The sequence below is a fragment of the Physcomitrium patens genome, chromosome 2, assembly GCF_059467195.1.
Source record: "Physcomitrium patens ecotype Gransden chromosome 2, ASM5946719v1, whole genome shotgun sequence".
NCBI lineage: Eukaryota > Viridiplantae > Streptophyta > Bryopsida > Funariales > Funariaceae > Physcomitrium > Physcomitrium patens.
The window spans coordinates 9,576,181-9,592,949 of NC_143411.1; the positions used below are offsets into that span (position 1 = coordinate 9,576,181).

At 42.8% G+C, this 16,769-nt stretch overlaps 2 protein-coding genes across 4 annotated transcripts; one reads left to right on the top strand and one right to left on the bottom strand.

The window, feature by feature from the left end:
* The first annotated feature begins 1,480 nt into the window (after positions 1 to 1,480).
* LOC112292892 (ABC transporter B family member 6) lies at positions 1,481 to 11,696 on the top strand. 3 transcript variants are annotated; one of them, XM_024541882.3, is made up of 14 exons: positions 1,481 to 1,630; positions 2,500 to 2,692; positions 3,080 to 3,361; positions 3,628 to 3,682; positions 4,069 to 4,244; positions 4,683 to 4,883; positions 5,151 to 5,407; positions 5,536 to 5,855; positions 6,304 to 6,524; positions 6,788 to 7,128; positions 7,533 to 8,296; positions 8,575 to 8,816; positions 9,067 to 9,569; positions 9,745 to 11,696. In XM_024541882.3, the coding sequence occupies exons 2-14, from the start codon at positions 2,555 to 2,557 to the stop codon at positions 10,469 to 10,471; spliced, it is 4,227 nt and encodes a 1,408-aa protein (XP_024397650.1). In that variant the 5' UTR covers positions 1,481 to 1,630; positions 2,500 to 2,554; the 3' UTR covers positions 10,472 to 11,696. The 3 variants fall into 3 exon arrangements, 1 of the variants encoding a protein (XP_024397650.1); XR_016499753.1 differs by lacking the exon at positions 1,481 to 1,630 and having other exon boundaries at positions 2,399 to 2,692; positions 9,745 to 10,616; positions 10,803 to 11,696; XR_012219101.2 differs by lacking the exon at positions 1,481 to 1,630 and having other exon boundaries at positions 2,405 to 2,692; positions 9,745 to 10,598; positions 10,803 to 11,696.
* Positions 11,697 to 13,876: 2,180 nt separating this feature from the next.
* On the bottom strand, positions 13,877 to 15,876 carry LOC112292909 (uncharacterized). The gene is made up of 3 exons (XM_024541896.3): positions 15,346 to 15,876; positions 14,942 to 15,068; positions 13,877 to 14,501 (listed from the first exon to the last, which is right to left on the bottom strand). The coding sequence occupies exons 1-3, from the start codon at positions 15,766 to 15,768 to the stop codon at positions 14,173 to 14,175; spliced, it is 879 nt and encodes a 292-aa protein (XP_024397664.1). The 5' UTR covers positions 15,769 to 15,876; the 3' UTR covers positions 13,877 to 14,172.
* Positions 15,877 to 16,769: the final 893 nt, after the last annotated feature.

Consider the following 16,769-nt stretch of genomic DNA (forward strand, 5'->3'; position numbering starts at 1 on the left):
ATTATGTAAATATTATGATGAGCGAGAAGGAGTGTTGAGATCATTAAATGTAGCTGATGTTCTCCATAATACTTACTGTAAACTACAGTAATTACTATAGCTACAGTATTTAGAATCTAGTGGAGAAGTATTGTTTATCCTCTCCTCTTTTCTCTTCTTGTATATGAGACACAACCAGATCATCAGATTTTTGAGTGTGAAGCTCTCTCTTCTTAGAAACCCTCTTGTGTGTGTGTATGACTTACTATTACTCTTGTGTCTCTAAACATTCTCAACAGTTCTATCCTTTCTTCTCATTCCTTCTCCTCAATTGGTCAAACTTCGTCAATGAAATGGGTGAAGGAAAAGGGCAAGGAGCGGGTGAAGGTCGTCACTCCACCCGGCCCGCTCGCAACCAACCAGTGGGCCTTTTGTCTGCTGATGGCTCGCTTTCAAGAAATTCGCTGTTGATCTATTTTTGGAACGAAGATTTTGCGCTCAAAGATCGCCAGCCTTGCAGCAGGCGGGGAAGAAAAGGACACCTTTCCTTTTTGACCCGCCTTACCAGCCCCTCACCCCTCAGCCTCTCACCCCAGCGACGAAGGTGTCGTCTACTTTGACGTGTCAATTTTGAAACTGACGCCTACTGACGGACCGAATCTGCCATCTGATAGGCAACAGAAGTGCCCCAGAGCGGTCGCCGTTCTCTGGTAGCCCATTATTCTGGGCGGACCGTTCGACGAAGCTGGTACAGCTGTTGAAGTAATACAAATATTTAGTCTTCTCCCTATCGTTGACTCCACAATGAAAGTTGCTCCCGATGTTGGGGGCGGCGTTCACGCCGGACTGCTCTTTGCAACATTCACACAACCCCCTCCCGGTCTTGTGTGGGGCGGATGAGTGCGTCTTACGGTCGGCGACGACTTCTGAGGGTTTTGTTTTTGTTTTCGACTGAAGGTCGGTTCGTGGGGTCCAGGATGCGGACATTTTTGCAGGAATTCTGACAGCCTGCTGACAGTCCATGAGAAGCGGGGCGTCAGGATTTTGACGGCGACCTCCGATTGCATGACGAAGTTGGTTGCGTCCGACATACGGAAGCAGTTTGCGCAGGGTATTCTGAACGGCGTCTTCAGGACGGAAGGTGGACTAGAGACGACAGAGTTGAACGAGGAAGAAGAGGCGCGAAGGTGTGGAGGAATGAAGTAATGGTAAAGCACTCGCAGTAAATGAGCGAGGGCAGCAGGCTTCGATCATAGGGACGACCTGTTTAGCTTCGGGGAGTGTGTCGGAGCATTGGTTTCTTCTGGAAGGCAATTGGAGCCAGAGAACTTGTTTTCTCGAGACTTTTGGTGCCAAGAATTTGAAGAAGGCGTTGGTCCTCTTAGACGCGAGAAATGTATTTGGTTGTCTCGTGCAGGATGTGAGAGGAGCAGTGAGGGCAGAGCGGAGGCACAAGGTTGAAGAGGCGAGAGGACAGATATCTCGTCGAGGTGTAACAGGGAATAGGATTTAGGAAAGCTGCAGGGAGTATCTTCTGTGTAGGGCTTGGGAGCGAGGGGCGAAGGAAACGAGTTTTGCTTGCAAGCACCGCGAAGATAAAAGGGCGGGTGCGAGGAGACCGAATTTTTCTGGTTTGTGAGGATATATTAAGGTTGGATGAAGACAGCTGTAGGTCTAGAGTAATATTCAAATGGAGGGCCTCATGCGGAACTGATTAAGCGAAATAGTGTTGTGTGTGCGTAGTTCGCAAGCGTGCATGACCTGACGATGATCTAGAAGAACAGTGAACCTAAAGTTTCTGTACTCTGCGGTCAGTTTTAGTGCGCGTAAGAGGAGTTTAAAGAATATATATATATATATATATATATGTATGAATACAGATTGTGCAGAGAAAAAAAAGGTGCTGAGCGATTGTTCTATGAGAAGTAGAAAGAGCATAGGCTAAGTTCTGGCGGTGTTTCTTTTGATTCCGCAGTAATCTGGTCTACGTTGCTATCCACCAAAAACCAGGAAAGTCTAAGTCACTGCGCAAGCTGAGGTGGAGTTCAAGCGATATTACGACAGACCTCACATAGTTGACGTAGTTCTAAACTGGAGTAGAAAATACCTGTTCTCGAAAGAGGAAGAAATTTCCTGATCGTAGAGAAGCGGAGGAGGTTTATTAGAATTGAAGCAGAAATGCTTTGCGGGATGGAGGAATTGGTTCGTTAGGGAGCAAGAGTCAGTGATTAGTTTCCGAACCCATGGACGATGATGGCGAGGAGACTGATCTTGCATAAATTTCTGCAAGGGCAACGGAAGATGTCTATGCGCGCATTTGAAAGTTTGAACGGAGTGCGAGCTTGGAAAAGATACTGACAGGGCGATGGATATATTCATTTGAAAGAAGGGATATAGGGGGTAATAAAGGTCTAGGAGTTGGATTCCCTGCATTCACTAGATCTCAGAAGGCAGCCAACTATTTAACCTACAGAAGCTATCTTTGCAAAGCACTTCAGGGGTTATTATTGGATTTTACAGGTTTGTAATTAGGGGGAGAAATTGGGCTGAAAAGGTGTTTCGAAAGCAAGGCGAAATGAATCTCTCCAGAACTCTTTTTGGGATGTCGCCCCCCCACATCCAGCCGCTGACTCCAGTGTCTGAGGTTTCAGAACCACCAGAGTCGCCTTCCCCGTACCCGTATTTGGATGGCATTCTTGAGGCTCGGGAGCAGGTGAATACGAAGCCTGATTTGTTAACCTAAGTTGTAAGATAGAGAGCGTGTTCACTTCTATTCCCCTCTGCATGTTGCTCTATCTAGTGTTAACCTCAGAAACTTAAGAATTTGGTAATCCAGAGGACAGTTTTTTTTTTTTTTTTTTTTTTTTTTTTTTCGTAACATGCATCTCTGGAAGGTTCAAGAATGAACATGATAATTTCTATTTTAATGTCCAGAATTAATAAGTTTTTAAACTATAAATCCGTGAAATGTTTTTCTTACTGATTCCTTTTAGGAATTATTTGCATCACAACGTATGGTTTTCTTAACCTTTTGAATACGTGTTTGGTGAGCAATGATATTAATTACAGTTTAGGCTTAGACTAAAGCACTGCATTACAGGTGGAATCTCTTTCAGTGGACGACGAGCAGGAGGCGGAGGATGAACCTCCTCCATCAGTTCCATTCTTTAGGCTTTTTGTTTACGCGGACCCGCTTGACTGGACTCTTATGATATTGGGAAGTGTTGCGGCTGCAGTTCACGGAGCTGCACTGCCAGCTTACTTGTTCATCTTGGGGAAAATAATTAGCTTGTTTGGGGAATATCAGCGCGATCTTGATGCAAGCCTTGGGTCACAGCTTTCTCCTGGTGTCTTTCAGACCCTAGGTGACGAAATTTTGAGGGTAAAGCACTTCTTATTGATCTTGATCTTCATAGTTACTGTTCAAAATTCTTCAAAGAGGAAGGTTGAGAGGATCTTGTTCGGGCATTAACTGTGTGAACATGACAAGTTGAGCTACTTTCTATTTGAGCAATGTGCGACCTCTATAAACGTCAAGCGTGGTTCTTTGAAGACATGGTCGGGTTGATGACATTGTGCATGCGTTTTCATTGTTTGAGATACGCAGCACATGATGATGGTCTCTGACTCTTGTCTTTGTGGTTGCAGCATACACTGTACATTGTTTATATTGCTGCAGCAGTGCTTGTGGCAAGTTGGATGGGTAAATATTTCAGTACTACTCGAGTATAAGTTCGTGCATAGGGAGGGAGAAATTATTCTAACGTGGAGAAGTATTTCATATTTGTAGTTACATTTGTACTTAATTGATAATTCATGTCACACATGCATGCATTTAGCAGTAACAAGTTTTGATGGAGAATTACCGTTATGTGATCATTTCAACCTTGAGCACATGCTATGCATTAGAAGTTGTAAGTTGATGCAAGTTCCCAGTGAGCTTAGTCTAAGCTTATGCCCCGTTATTTGTAATAGTTTTGGTGAGGTACTCTTTAACCTAATGCACGACCTCCGATTCGTATTTGGTCGGGAGTTGTGATGCTCACTGGCAGTGCGCTTTTCTGACCATTCTGTCATTCGTCCTGGCAGAGGTGGCGTGCTGGCTGTACACAGGGGAGAGACAAACATCAGAAATTCGATCCAAAGGTGTACAGAACCTATTGAAGCAAGATTTGGTGTTTTTTGATAATATGGCAGGGAATGGAGCCTACGTGAGCCAAATTTCAAATGACATTCTTTCTGTACATTCTGCCCTTAGTGAGAAGGTACGATTTAAAATTCTGACAGACTCTGGAAATTGATGTACACCACTCTCCGTGATTGCTCGTTCGTTTGTTCGTTTGTTTATTAATTAATTATTTCAAGCTCACCCTGGTAGTTAACATCTAGAGAATTTGGGTGTTGCTCTATCTTTTCCCTCTGCTTAGCGCGAAAGGTTTCATGTCAAACTCTTGTCTCTCACGTATTTGTCTCGTACTTGTCTCTTGTCTAAGTTCGTGCAGGAGTATTCCTACACGAATTTTCTACTTGTTTATGCTTCCGATTGGTGTTCTTTTTAAGTGTGTTGAAAGTTGTCAATTTCGAATGTAAGGATTGTGCCAAGTTGGTTTAATAGAACGCGACATACTCCCATTCATTGCTAGGTAGCCGACTCGATATTTGACGTGCAATACTGATGTGAAGGAATCTGCTGATGGTGACAGATTGGCAATTATATCCATAACATGGCAACATGTGTAGCTAGTGTTATAGTTGGATTCGTCAGCTGTTGGCAGATTTCCCTGCTAACAGTAGCCACTGGGCCTTTTATAGTAGCTGCTGGTGTTGTATCGAACATTGCTCTTACTCGGCTCGCAGAGCATGTACATGATTCCTATTCGGAGGCGGCAAGTATTGCTGAACAGGTAGGTTTTTTTAGTTCTTTGTACAAATTGCGCTCCATCGTAGCTGCCAGCATCTCACCAAGGAGTGGAAATATTTTTGAAAATGGTGAAACATGTCAAAATGGAATTGCACATGATATGATTTATTCGATGTGCGACAATTTATTAGCATATTCATTTCTGTTTAGCGAGGATGCTATTGGCGCAAGTAGCTTAAACTATTTTGTATACAGCACTTCGAACAAGCTCGGATCTGGGTGACTTAACCGCTGGTACTTTCTACTCCAGGCACTCTTGCACATTCGGACAGTTTACGCGTTTGCCAATGAGACAGTTGTGAAGTATGCATATGCAAATGCATTGCAGCCTACATTGCAATATGGAGTGCAGATTAGCTTAGTCCAAGGCCTTGGACTCGGTTTTATCTATGGAATTGCTATTTGTTCATGTGCATTGCAACTGTGGGTGGGACATTATCTCATTGCGAATGGAAAAGATGGTGGCGAAATATTTGTGGCTCTATTTGCCATCATACTAAGTGGAATGTAAGTTTTCCCGTTTACTTTCCTGCATTATTCCTCTAGAAACCTTAAGTACCGTCTGCATGGCACTTGATTATCCACTAGAAAACGATCATAGTTTCTTACAACGCTTTCCCCTGTCTTTGATACAGAGGTTTGAATCAGTCGGCTACAAATTACCAGGTCTTTGAGCAGGGTCAGATAGCTGCACACAGGCTCTTTGCAGCATTCATTTCAAATCCCACGGCAAGTGGTAGTGAAACTGAGGGAGAACTCACACTTGATGTTGTACAAGGAAATATCGAACTTCGTAATGTTTATTTCAGCTATCCATCACGGCCAGATGTACCTGTACTTAGTGGGCTTTATCTTTCTCTTCCGGCACGGAAGACGCTGGCACTAGCAGGCAGCAATGGATCTGGAAAGAGCAGCATTATTGCCCTTATCGAGCGGTTCTATGATCCTACCCTGGGTTAGTGATTTCAACAGCTACTGCTTTAAATTGATTTTGACATTTGCAAATCTGTCATCTCAAGTTTTGTAAGCAAGTAAGTCTGTATGGAATACCTTATAGTTGTTAACTTGGAGAAGCACCGCTGGAGTTAGCTTTGATGCTTGTTTAAATTTATGTCTCTTGGGTCATGTTTTTGAGAAATAATTTTTTTTTCTTATCAAGCTATCGTGATCTGTCACAAATCGTGTGGAAAGAAAAGTTCAGATTCTTGCAGAAGATCACGTTATCCCGCTGTGTACTGGTGATTGTAAAGACGTCTAGTTTCTACCTCTGAAGGTGATTCTAACTAAAGAAGGAATATCCTAGTGTACGGTTCCTGAGGAACCTTGCGCCTGTTGCTGTGGTACTCTGAACTGCATCTCTGCTATTCACTTTCTATATGTTCTGAAGTGTTCAATGATCGCAGGTGAGGTACTTCTCGATGGAGAAAACATAAAAAAACTTAAGGTGGAATGGGTTAGAAGTCAAATAGGATTGGTGAGTCAAGAACCCGCACTGTTCAAGGGTACTATCAAGGAGAATATTTGCTATGGTCGTGAAGCTAGCGAAGATGAAATTGAAGAGGCTGCTAAAATTGCACATGCACATACGTTCATTAGCTCCCTTTCAGAAGGTTACGAATCACAGGTGTTGAACCATGCGAGTGCCCCTATTACTCTAAATCTTTCTACGTGGTTCAGATGTGATTGGAAAGTCTATGTTGAATTACTTGTGTTGTCGATGGCTAAGGTCTACCCTGATCAAGTAACTTATTAGTATTCTGAAGGTTATTGTGGCCTTCTTTGAGAATCATCAATTGCTGATTTATCGTCAGCACGAGTCCTATTTGAGCACCTTGTAATTTTCATCATGGACTTGCTTCACATTCTTTTATGGTTTTGTTCCTGTAGGTGGGTGACAGCAGAGTCAAGCTCACAGAAGAAAGAAAAGTGAAAATAGCAATCGCTAGAGCGGTCCTCAAGAATCCTCGAATTCTCCTGCTTGATGAAGCAACAGGCACCTTAGATGCGGAGGCTGCGCAGAGTGTACAAAACGCTCTTGATATTTTGATGATGGGTAGATCTTCCATAGTAATAGCACATCGTCTCTCGAGTATCCGTAATGCTGATGTGATTGCTGTCCTCGATGAAGGACAGCTCGTGGAAATGGGAACTCATGATGAATTGATGAGTCTGGATGGCGCTTACATTGATCTGATTCGACTGCAGGAAACTGCGAAACAGCCTAGGAGGTAAGTGAGCTTCAAAAAATGGTTGCTATATCTAGTCTTGGTGCGGGTTGCATGTAAATGCTCTAGTCAGTTCGAGGAGTTGTACCGTACACCTGTGCTTTTTTGATGTTACAGCTGGAATAGTCTCGAATCTGTGTTGGTTTTCGAGCTCTACAAGCTTTTAGCGTTGTTTTACTTCACTATTTATGCAGATGCATGAATTAGACAGTGTGCAACCCCCCCCCCCCCCCCCCCCCCCCCCCAAGAAAAGAAAAGAAAAGAAACCCTGTATTAATCTTTCGAATTTTCTCACATTTTCCCAGTTTGCCTCCATCCTTTTATTATTTCTTTATTTTATCGAACATTGTATGCCCAGCTGTATTCTGCGAGGCTTGACGTCGACTCTCCTTGATCCTTGGCTGCAGAGCTCCTCCAAAGCTGTTTGTTCCCCCTCCACCACAAGACTGTATATCGCCGAACTATAGCAAGCCACCATCTCCACGCATGGTGAAATCACCGTCCCTCAAGCGACAACACTGTGTCCGAGACCGACCCGATTTCATTGCAGCGATTAATTCACCACCCTCTACTTTAACCCCCCCTCCTGTGCAAATTTCTAAAGAGAATGGTAATAATAATATCGAGATGCAAAGTTTGAAGCCTGAACAAGCTGCCAAGAGACAAGATAGCTTCGATAACGTGTACAGTGAGTCTCTTTCGCAGATCAATCTGCAGCGGCAGACTTCTAACTCCTCTCGTCCAGAGTCTCCTGTATCTCCTCTCTTAACTGACCCAGAAGATGAACGGTCTCATTCCAAGACGTTTAGTAGATCACCTTCTCAGTGTAAGGAGTACCAAACTAATGAGGATGAATCTACAGGCGCAAGCGTACCCTCACTTTGGAAACTCGCCAAACTGAGTTCACCGGAGTGGTTTTGTGCTTTCTTAGGAAGTTTGGGAGCAATCCTTTTTGGGTCTCTCAATCCCCTCTTTGCATTTTTGTTGGTTCAAATCGCTGAGGTTTACTACTACTCGAGCCAAACTAAGTTGCGTGAAGATTTGAGTAAATGGTGTTCAATACTTGTTGGGTTGGCACTGGCAACCGTTTTGGCGAATTTTCTGCAGCACTTTTATTTCGGAATTATGGGAGAAAAGATGACCGAACGTGTCCGTCGGCTGATGTTCTCAGGTACCTAACATATCTGCATCGGTTATTTGTTACTTTCTGTTCTACCACTAACAAACGTAAACGCCTTTTCACTTTTCTTCTGAGTTACCAGCTGCTCAAGTACTATATGCTTTAGAATTATCTACTCCATCTGCTATTCCTCTGCAGTCGGAATCGTTGCCGTTTGGTTAGATTATTGTCAAAAAGCTTGCATTATTTCTTGTTAAAAGATTTAAATAATAGTATTGATTTACGTCACATAATTATCATACTAATATTTTTTCCTTTGGCTTCGACAGCTATGTTACGTAACGACGTGGGCTGGTTTGATAAGGAAGAGAACTCTCCAGAGGTGTTGTCTATACGATTAGGACATGATGCTGCCTACGTGAAGGCCACTTTCAGCAACCGTCTGTCAGTCTTCATGCAAGACATTGCTGCTGTCTTCGTTGCACTTGCTCTTGCATTGGGTCTAGAGTGGCGGTTCGGACTTGTTGCATTGGCAACAATACCACTCCTTGTTTTTGCATCAATTACGCAGGTTTTTCTCTGACTATCACCTTGAAGGCAATCAATTAAGCAATCTGTTCACACCACTGGTTTTACGAAGGTTGTGGATGTTGTATTTGTCCACTGTGAAACATGTCAAGCCTTCAAGCTTGAATGGGAGTAACTCGAATCAAAAAAAGGATGTGAATGTTTGTCAAGTGAATAGTGACATGCTGTAGCATATTTTCTTGGTGAGTTCTGTCCTTTAGTTGTGTCTGAAACAGTTTCTCTGGTGTCTGCAGCAAATGTGGAATTCAGGGTTTTCTGGAGATGTGAGGGACGCTCACAAAGATGCTCGACATATCTTGGAGGAAGCAGTTGCCAATATGCACACTGTCATGTCATTCTCCGGTGGTATGAAGATTCTTGGGCTCTTTCACGACGAGCTGAAGACACCTCTACGAAGAAGCCTAATAAGAGGCCAAATATATGGATGTCTGTATGGTGCAGCTCAGTTTTTCCTTTTTGCTTGCAGTGCGCTCGTCCTTTATTATTGTTCTGTACTCATCAAAGGACAGGAGGTCTCCGACTTTCGAGATTTACTGAAAGCGTTTCTGGTATTTACCTTCACAACCTTTATTCTGGTGGAGGCATTTGGGTTAGGCCCTGTTATAATGAGGCGGCGAAAATCGGTTGCACCAGTCTTTAGTATCCTAGAACGGAGCTCTACAATGGGAACTGATGAAGAGGGTTTGAAACCGCCCTTCATAGCTGGCCGTATTGAGTTTCGCCATGTGGAGTTTAGGTATGTATGGTTGTATCAAGAGATCTCTCTCGATTGTTATATATTTACTTGGATTGCCATTTTATTAAAAAAAAAAATATCTGAATTGACTTTAGTTGCATTCTAATTTGGTGAGGTCTCTGTCTACGATGGTAAATGCATTCGAAAGTAGCTTACTCGTTGCACTGTAATGCAGATATCCAGTTCGCTCAGAGGTACCCATTTTGACAAATTTCAACTTGAAAGTGGAGGCGGGTCAGACCGTTGCAATTGTGGGGACCGCGGGGTCTGGTAAGAGCACTGTTCTTGCTCTCCTGGTAAGATTCTATGAGCCCTCATCTGGGAGGATATTGCTTGATGGAAATGATCTGAAGAACTTCAACCTACGATGGTTACGCAGTCACATTGGGATGGTCCCCCAAGAGCCTGTTCTCTTCTCTACATCAATTCGCAATAATATTATTTACGGACGACACAATGCTACAGAAGCTGAAATTAAGGAAGCTTCCAGGATGGCAAATGCTCATCATTTTATCAGCAGTTTACCACATGGTTATGACACTATAATTGGGGAGCAGGGGATACAATTGACATCCGGTCAGCGGCTAAGAATCGCCATAGCACGGACAGTTTTGAAAAATGCTCCTCTCCTTCTTATTGACGAACCGACATCATCATTGGAAGCTGAATCAAGTAAGGTGGTCAATGAGGCAATTGATCAGCTGATTGTGGGTAATCGAACTACGGTTGTGATAGCCCACAGGTTAGCCATGCTCCGACGTGTGGACGTAGTTGCAATGTTGCATGATGGAGAGGTTGATGATCAAGGTAGCCACGATGAGTTGATGAACAAGTGCGGGCTATATGCTCGCTTGATGCAGCCTCAATTCAGTCGAACTTTACGACAACATCGTCATTCGTAGGGCACTTGACGTTCAAGCTGGGCACTAGTCAAGTTAATGTCAAAAGTGAAGCAAAAGAGGAGCGTATCCTTGTTCCTGATCATCAAGCAAGTGAAGATGTTCATGCACAATATGAGATATCGTTGCAGTTACAAATCTATCACAGGTTACTCTGCTTTTGACGTCGTTTAATGGGAGCATTAGAAATCTCGTCCATTTTTGAAATTAGTTGACTATTTATGCGTTTCGTAACAGATCACCTCCTTGGTGGACTTCACTCAGCCACACTTGTCGAGTGATTTGCTAATGCATACAATGTGACTGCAAATAAAGGTTATCTGTCTGCATGCAGCTTAGAGGAGGTCTTCAATTGGGATCTGGTACTGTTACCTGTACCCGCTTAAAATCTAAGAACATTCCCAAGTTTACCGGAGTTCAAAGATAGTGGACCTGCAACGGTCGTGGAATCCCAACATGACTATGTACTTGTGATCGGCATTGGAGGAAGAAATTGTAATTAGACCTCATCAGCCGGGACTACACAAGGACACGCTTCGCCAACGAAGTGGAGGAGACACAACACTGGATGACGAGCCAAACTTGTTTAAGAGGAAATGATTCATCATGCGATCTTATGCACGCACTCTGTTCTCCAATTATGCTTCTCGATGGAGCACTTTTACTCCATGGAGTTGGTATTGTTTAATTGGACGTAGCTTGAGGCTGACGGTTGACTACAGAATCATGAAGTTTACTCCTCAGCTGTATGCTAAGAAGACATCAGGATTGCTGGTGTTCCTTATTAGAGTGTTCACTCGAAGATTTCGAGCTTTTCAAATTGCAACTTGGAAGTGCTGATTTCTTTGTATGTTCTTGTCGAACTAGCCCTGTATGTAATTGTAGAAATTGTCAAGGGGGAGGTATTAGCGAATTTTTTAGCTAAAACGTTTAGTATCATCAACGTGAGAATGTCATAATGGAGATACCACATTTGGATTCCATATTCATACTCGAGGCTTATTTTTCTACATGGTAGAACCACCTAGAGCCACTTAGAGCCGAGAAACTATAGTGAGGACAACCACATAGAAGTGAGAACAACCACATAGAAGTCCTATTACTGGTCTATCCCCTGGCGGGGATACCAAAGATTGTCACCATTGTAACAGTAGCTTTAATCGAAGCACTTGTATTCATTTGGTGCAGTGCTCTAGAGTTTTCTTACTCAGGGCATGGTCAGTTTGAAGTTTGAAGTTCAACATGACAGCTCAGTTCCTGACAATATTCTTCGAAGTTGCCGTTTCACATCTGGGTGTACGAGGCCGGTGTGAAGTACTGTTGCCGAGGTAATATTCTCTTTTCATCTCGTTGCCATGCATACGATCACGTTGACTGAGGATAATGTAACATAATTCTTGAACAATCGAATGTGGTCATTAACATTGTTGCCTTTCGGGTTTTTCCATGAACATATCTACATTGCATTTTATTTGGTTATGTTTTATATGTCTGAGATCGGCTGTAGAAACAACTGCGGTGAGAGACAACCCTCATTTTGATTGATCTTGACCAAATCTGAGGCCCAACAGCGGTTAATCCGTAGACTCACCTTGACACCGGTTCAAGGATGTCTCCGTTCCACTATCCTTCAGCCTGCTGCAGTTGTTGTGTTTGTCCATGACCTTTGACCCCTCTCTTTGAAGCTCGCTTCTGCTAATCACTGCACATAACGTTACTTCCAATTTCAATTGGATAAATTAGCAATACTAGCAACAAGGTCAGAAACCAACACACTGCGCCTTTGATTATCAAACTAGTCATTGAAAGAGATGGGGGTGGCCGAATTTGCATCGGACTTCACTTCGCCACGTCGTTCACGAGGGTAGTGGATGGGTCTTTCTCTTCATCCGAGAGTTCATTGAAGTCATGCGCACTCAGCACCTCAATCATGGCCAGTTAGTTGGAACTCGCAAGACCAAGCACGCGCGGGTGGTTCCTCTAGTTTCCATTTCTGTAACAATTTCCTAGCAGAGCAATTAATTGGCCAAAGTACCTAGTTTCTTGCATCACTAACATGAGGAGCAGCGTTGTCACATGACTGTGTGAATCACTTGTTTATGCAGATAGACTTCGTGTTATCAATTGGTTTGCAGTTATGGAACACTCATCTGCCGGGCGAGCCAGTGATCCTTGCCTCTGGCACTGTGGACGTGAAGCTCATTCCGTAAAATTGATGACAAGCCATTTTAACCTGCTTATCCCCTGGAGCTCACTGACAATAATTATGCTACTGCCGTCCATGGGGAGCAGCAGAAGAACTGGAGGCGTTTCGCGCTTTCCAAGGTGGGGATGATCACTCTCATGGACTTCATCAATACAGTCGGGAAATTCGCCGTGAGCACGTTGAATCATTGTAAGCAGTAACGTCTGCTTTTTGTTGAAGAAGTCTGAAGCCTCAGCTTTATCTCATCAAACCTAGCTACATAATTGCGATTTATCTTTTGATTTTTGTTTTTTTGAGTAATTCAAACTTTGACCCGCAACGCACATATGGTGGATATCGTTTGTCAAACCACCACGAATCCTGAAACAATTGTAAAGACGGATGCTGCATGACACTGTTTAACTGCTAGTGGCGGATTAGACAATCTCCCCAAAAGTGCTGTGAGTTGGCTTCTCCTGCGTCGGCGAACTATGACCCCGATGGCTCCAAAGACCCTCTCAAGTTTTACCCACACAGCCACAAAGTAAGCTTCCCTTTTCCTCTCAAATCTATCTGGGCACAGGACAACATGACGTCGTAATTTCTGTGCAATAATCGTAAAACCTGGCATGGATAAATCTCAAGAGTGATATCAACCGACTGAACTATGAGTTTTGATATTCATTGTTCAGTATGCGGGAGTTGAAGTGATGGAATCTCGTGCAAACTGAACTAGGGACCTAATACAGGGAAAGTGGCATTCATGGGCTTCGGAAATGGCCGTCGTATTTGCCCCAGTGCTGACTTGACTCGCTCGGAAATGCCCGTCTTTCTCCATTTCATTAGTTCACGTAAGCATCATCATGTTTCCTTTTCAAACCAGAATCTTCTGGATTGAACGCGTATTTAAGAGTCTCAAAAGAATACTTTCCATAGTCTGGCTTCGATTCCAAACAATTAGTAGATCAGAGATTGGACTGCACCACAACAGTGGAAAATGTGATCTCGATTCCAAAAGGACAATCTATAGTATACCCAGTTGAAACCGTGTTAAACAATGACAAAAGAAAGCACAGCCACAGTTATTCATCTCATATACTAGAACTCGAACTTGCGAGGCCTCACTCAGTAGTTCAGTTAAAGAAGTTTGCACAGAATTATAGATCGCAAACATGCAAGCATGCGCCTCAATTCCTTTGCATGTATAGTCGTACGCATCTGAAGATAAGCAAAAAGAAGCCTTTGTTGAAAGAGTGACTTGTACTCATAATCCAAAAGCCTTTACATTATCAAATTAGAAGCTTCAATAACACAAACTCTCTTATTACTGGTGTGTGTGTGGGGGGGGGGGATGCACAGGCAACCTCAATTCAATTTACAAATGACAAAATATAAGCTACAAATCTATCGTTTTTGGCAAGATCTCAAACCCTGCATTGTACAAAGGCCAATACCCCACTCCATGTAGATGTCCATTGACCCAAAGCATCGTCCCTGCGAGAACGTGCACAAGCTACGGCTACTGCAAGAAATATCCAGAAAGAAAGAGGGCAAAGAAAAATAGCAGGGAGCCGTAGATCAAGAGACTTTTCTGTCCCGACGTCAAGGTGTTCCCGCCCAACCCGAATTGTTGATTTTGAGCGAAACCAGCCACCTCTACACTCTTAGGTTGGAAGTAGCCTTTGGCAGCACCGCATGTGGGACAGAGCCAATCTTCCGGAAGATCACGGAATAGTGTGCCTGCAGCCACAGGGTATGATGAGTCTCCCTTCGCTTCCTCGTATACATGTCCACACGATCGGCACGCGTATGCGCCGGTGTTGAGTACGGCAAATGTCTCCTCCAATCCTGCAGAACACGTCAATCACAATCAAAATCACAAAGAACTAGTTAGTGAAAATTTTTTCCTATGTCGAGAGGAGAAGGTGTCGTTGTAATTAATAATGAACCGTGGTGTACGTAGATTTTGGGTGTTCCATGTTAGGTCTAAACAATACCGTGAGTAGATTTGAGATGCGAAAATACTAGGTTTCAAGTGCGATCAGTCTATAAAATTCAGAGAAGTCGTGGTTAAACGACTACAGCTATCTCGCTAATGGGCATCTCCATGAATTAATAGATTGGCCTTTGTACGATGTGAAGTTTTAGATATTGCCAACAGCAAGAAACATGCAGCTTAACATTTCGTCATATGTAAATTACATGGAGGTTACTTGTTTGTTCCCTATATCGAATTTCTACAAGAGTTTAAAACATAAAAATCATAATTAAGCATTCAAATTGTATACCTTCCCGGGACTTGAGAATACTCTTAGTCTCAGCCCCCTTGGCCCCAAGATTCGACATAGTATCCTGTAAGGCATCCTGCAAAATTTGCTGCTCTTGCTGCTCGGTCTGCTTCTGCTCAAGGTCGTCCTGCTCGCTGTCCAACACAAACTCAGATCTAATTACTGCAAAACAAAATTACTATAACTCTAAACTACGAAACCTTCTCGACAAGAGAGACGCGACGATCTCACAACTTCACAGAAACCGAAGTCATCCAATGTCGAAAGCAATACACTTTTGGTATTCAAAACAGCTAAGAAATCCTCATGCGTAGCAGAAAACCATGCTGAGCAACAGACGTGCAGGGGAACCGACTCCTGGCAGCCCAATTCAACTCAAACCAAGGAGAATTGACTCAACTCACCGCAGCAGCAGCAACAACACTCCTCCTTCGAGACGACGCAGCCTTCACCAGATTCAATCCAGGCAGTGACGCCCAGCGAGCAACTCTGACGCTCCCATTGCGGCCTCGCCAGGGGCACCTATTGGGGAGAAGAAGGGACGAGGCAGACGCAGAAGCCATGACTCCAAGGACAGCTGCAGCAGATACCATGGCAGCGAATACAGCCTCAAAATGAACAAAAAAAAAAACAAAAAAACCAAACAAAACAAAACAAAAACCGGAAAACCCAAAATACCCACGATCCAAGATGCGACTTTGAGTGCTACAATCAGATGGAGAATTGCTCCAAGCCGTGCAGGCGATGGCTGTGATACTGGAGGGTGCCACACTCCTCCTCAGCTCGTGGAAGGCTGGTAGGAGCTGCAGTGCTTTCGACCGTGTCATCTACCATTATGTTATCCACAAAGCCCTTGTCGCCACAAGTCTCACTTGCTTGTGCTCTTACCATGGCTTGTTCCTTGATATCCTTGCAGGGTTCTTCACACAGTCCTCTTTGTACCTCCAAAATATATAAAACGCCTCAAGCTTGAGTGTGTAGTTTTGTGGGTGGTAGACCTGGCATTCGCAAGTTTATAAAATGAATGACAAAACATCTTTTTTCTTCGTTTCAACAAATTATCTTCAAAAAAATCATCTATAAAAGTGGTTAGTCTCTAAACATATCCCACAGCTCCCATCAAGTTGCTTGCCCTATAAATTGTAGATAAAAAATTATTTGTAAAAATGAATAATTTTTAAATACATCTCAAGAAGTATCATGAAGCCTACTTGAACTATCTTATAGATTGTAAAATATAATTTATTTATATAATGGTTGATCTTTAAACATATCTTATTGGACATTAGGAGATCTAACCAAAGAACAATAGTTTACAATTAAGAAAATCAAGCAAACTATACAATGCACTTGTTAATGGTGTAGTGCATGTTATACTTGATTAATTTTTAGACTAGTGATAATATGTTGTAGAGAAAAATGTTGCACTTGTTAATGGTGTAGTGCATGTTATACTTGATTAATTTTTAGACAAGTGGTAATATGTTGTAGAGAAAAATGTGATATTTGCGACAATAGTGAGTTCTTTAAGTTTATTTAGTTTTTGGCAACTAAAACTTTAAAAGAAATTAGGATTATGTTAGAGAACAATAATGGCTATCTACGTCTTTTATAATTATTTAGAAATCAATGCAAGTTAAAAGAACTTACAAAATAATGATTGTGGATGGGAGACTAGAACATCATGTTTTGTGTTGAAATATAATAAAGAATAATGCATTGTAGAAGAATAAATGGAACAACTTCATTTTATAAAGCCCACCCAAAGAAGAATCTATTCTTTGGTCTTTTATGAAGCTATATAACCATTGTAGTGAGGACTAATTTT

Excerpts from the sequence above, each read along its gene's own strand:
- LOC112292909 (XM_024541896.3), bottom strand. The coding sequence starts at position 15,768 with ATGACACGGTCGAAAGCACTGCAGCTCCTACCAGCCTTCCACGAGCTG. Across the intron at positions 15,069-15,345 it reads GTGTTGTTGCTGCTGCTGCG|GACGACCTTGAGCAGAAGCA; the intron begins GTGAGTTGAGTC and ends GACAGCGAGCAG. Across the intron at positions 14,502-14,941 it reads TATTCTCAAGTCCCGGGAAG|GATTGGAGGAGACATTTGCC; the intron begins GTATACAATTTG and ends CGTGTTCTGCAG.
- LOC112292892 (XM_024541882.3), top strand. The coding sequence starts at position 2,555 with ATGAATCTCTCCAGAACTCTTTTTGGGATGTCGCCCCCCCACATCCAG. Across the intron at positions 6,525-6,787 it reads CAGAAGGTTACGAATCACAG|GTGGGTGACAGCAGAGTCAA; the intron begins GTGTTGAACCAT and ends TTGTTCCTGTAG. Across the intron at positions 8,297-8,574 it reads CCGTCGGCTGATGTTCTCAG|CTATGTTACGTAACGACGTG; the intron begins GTACCTAACATA and ends TGGCTTCGACAG.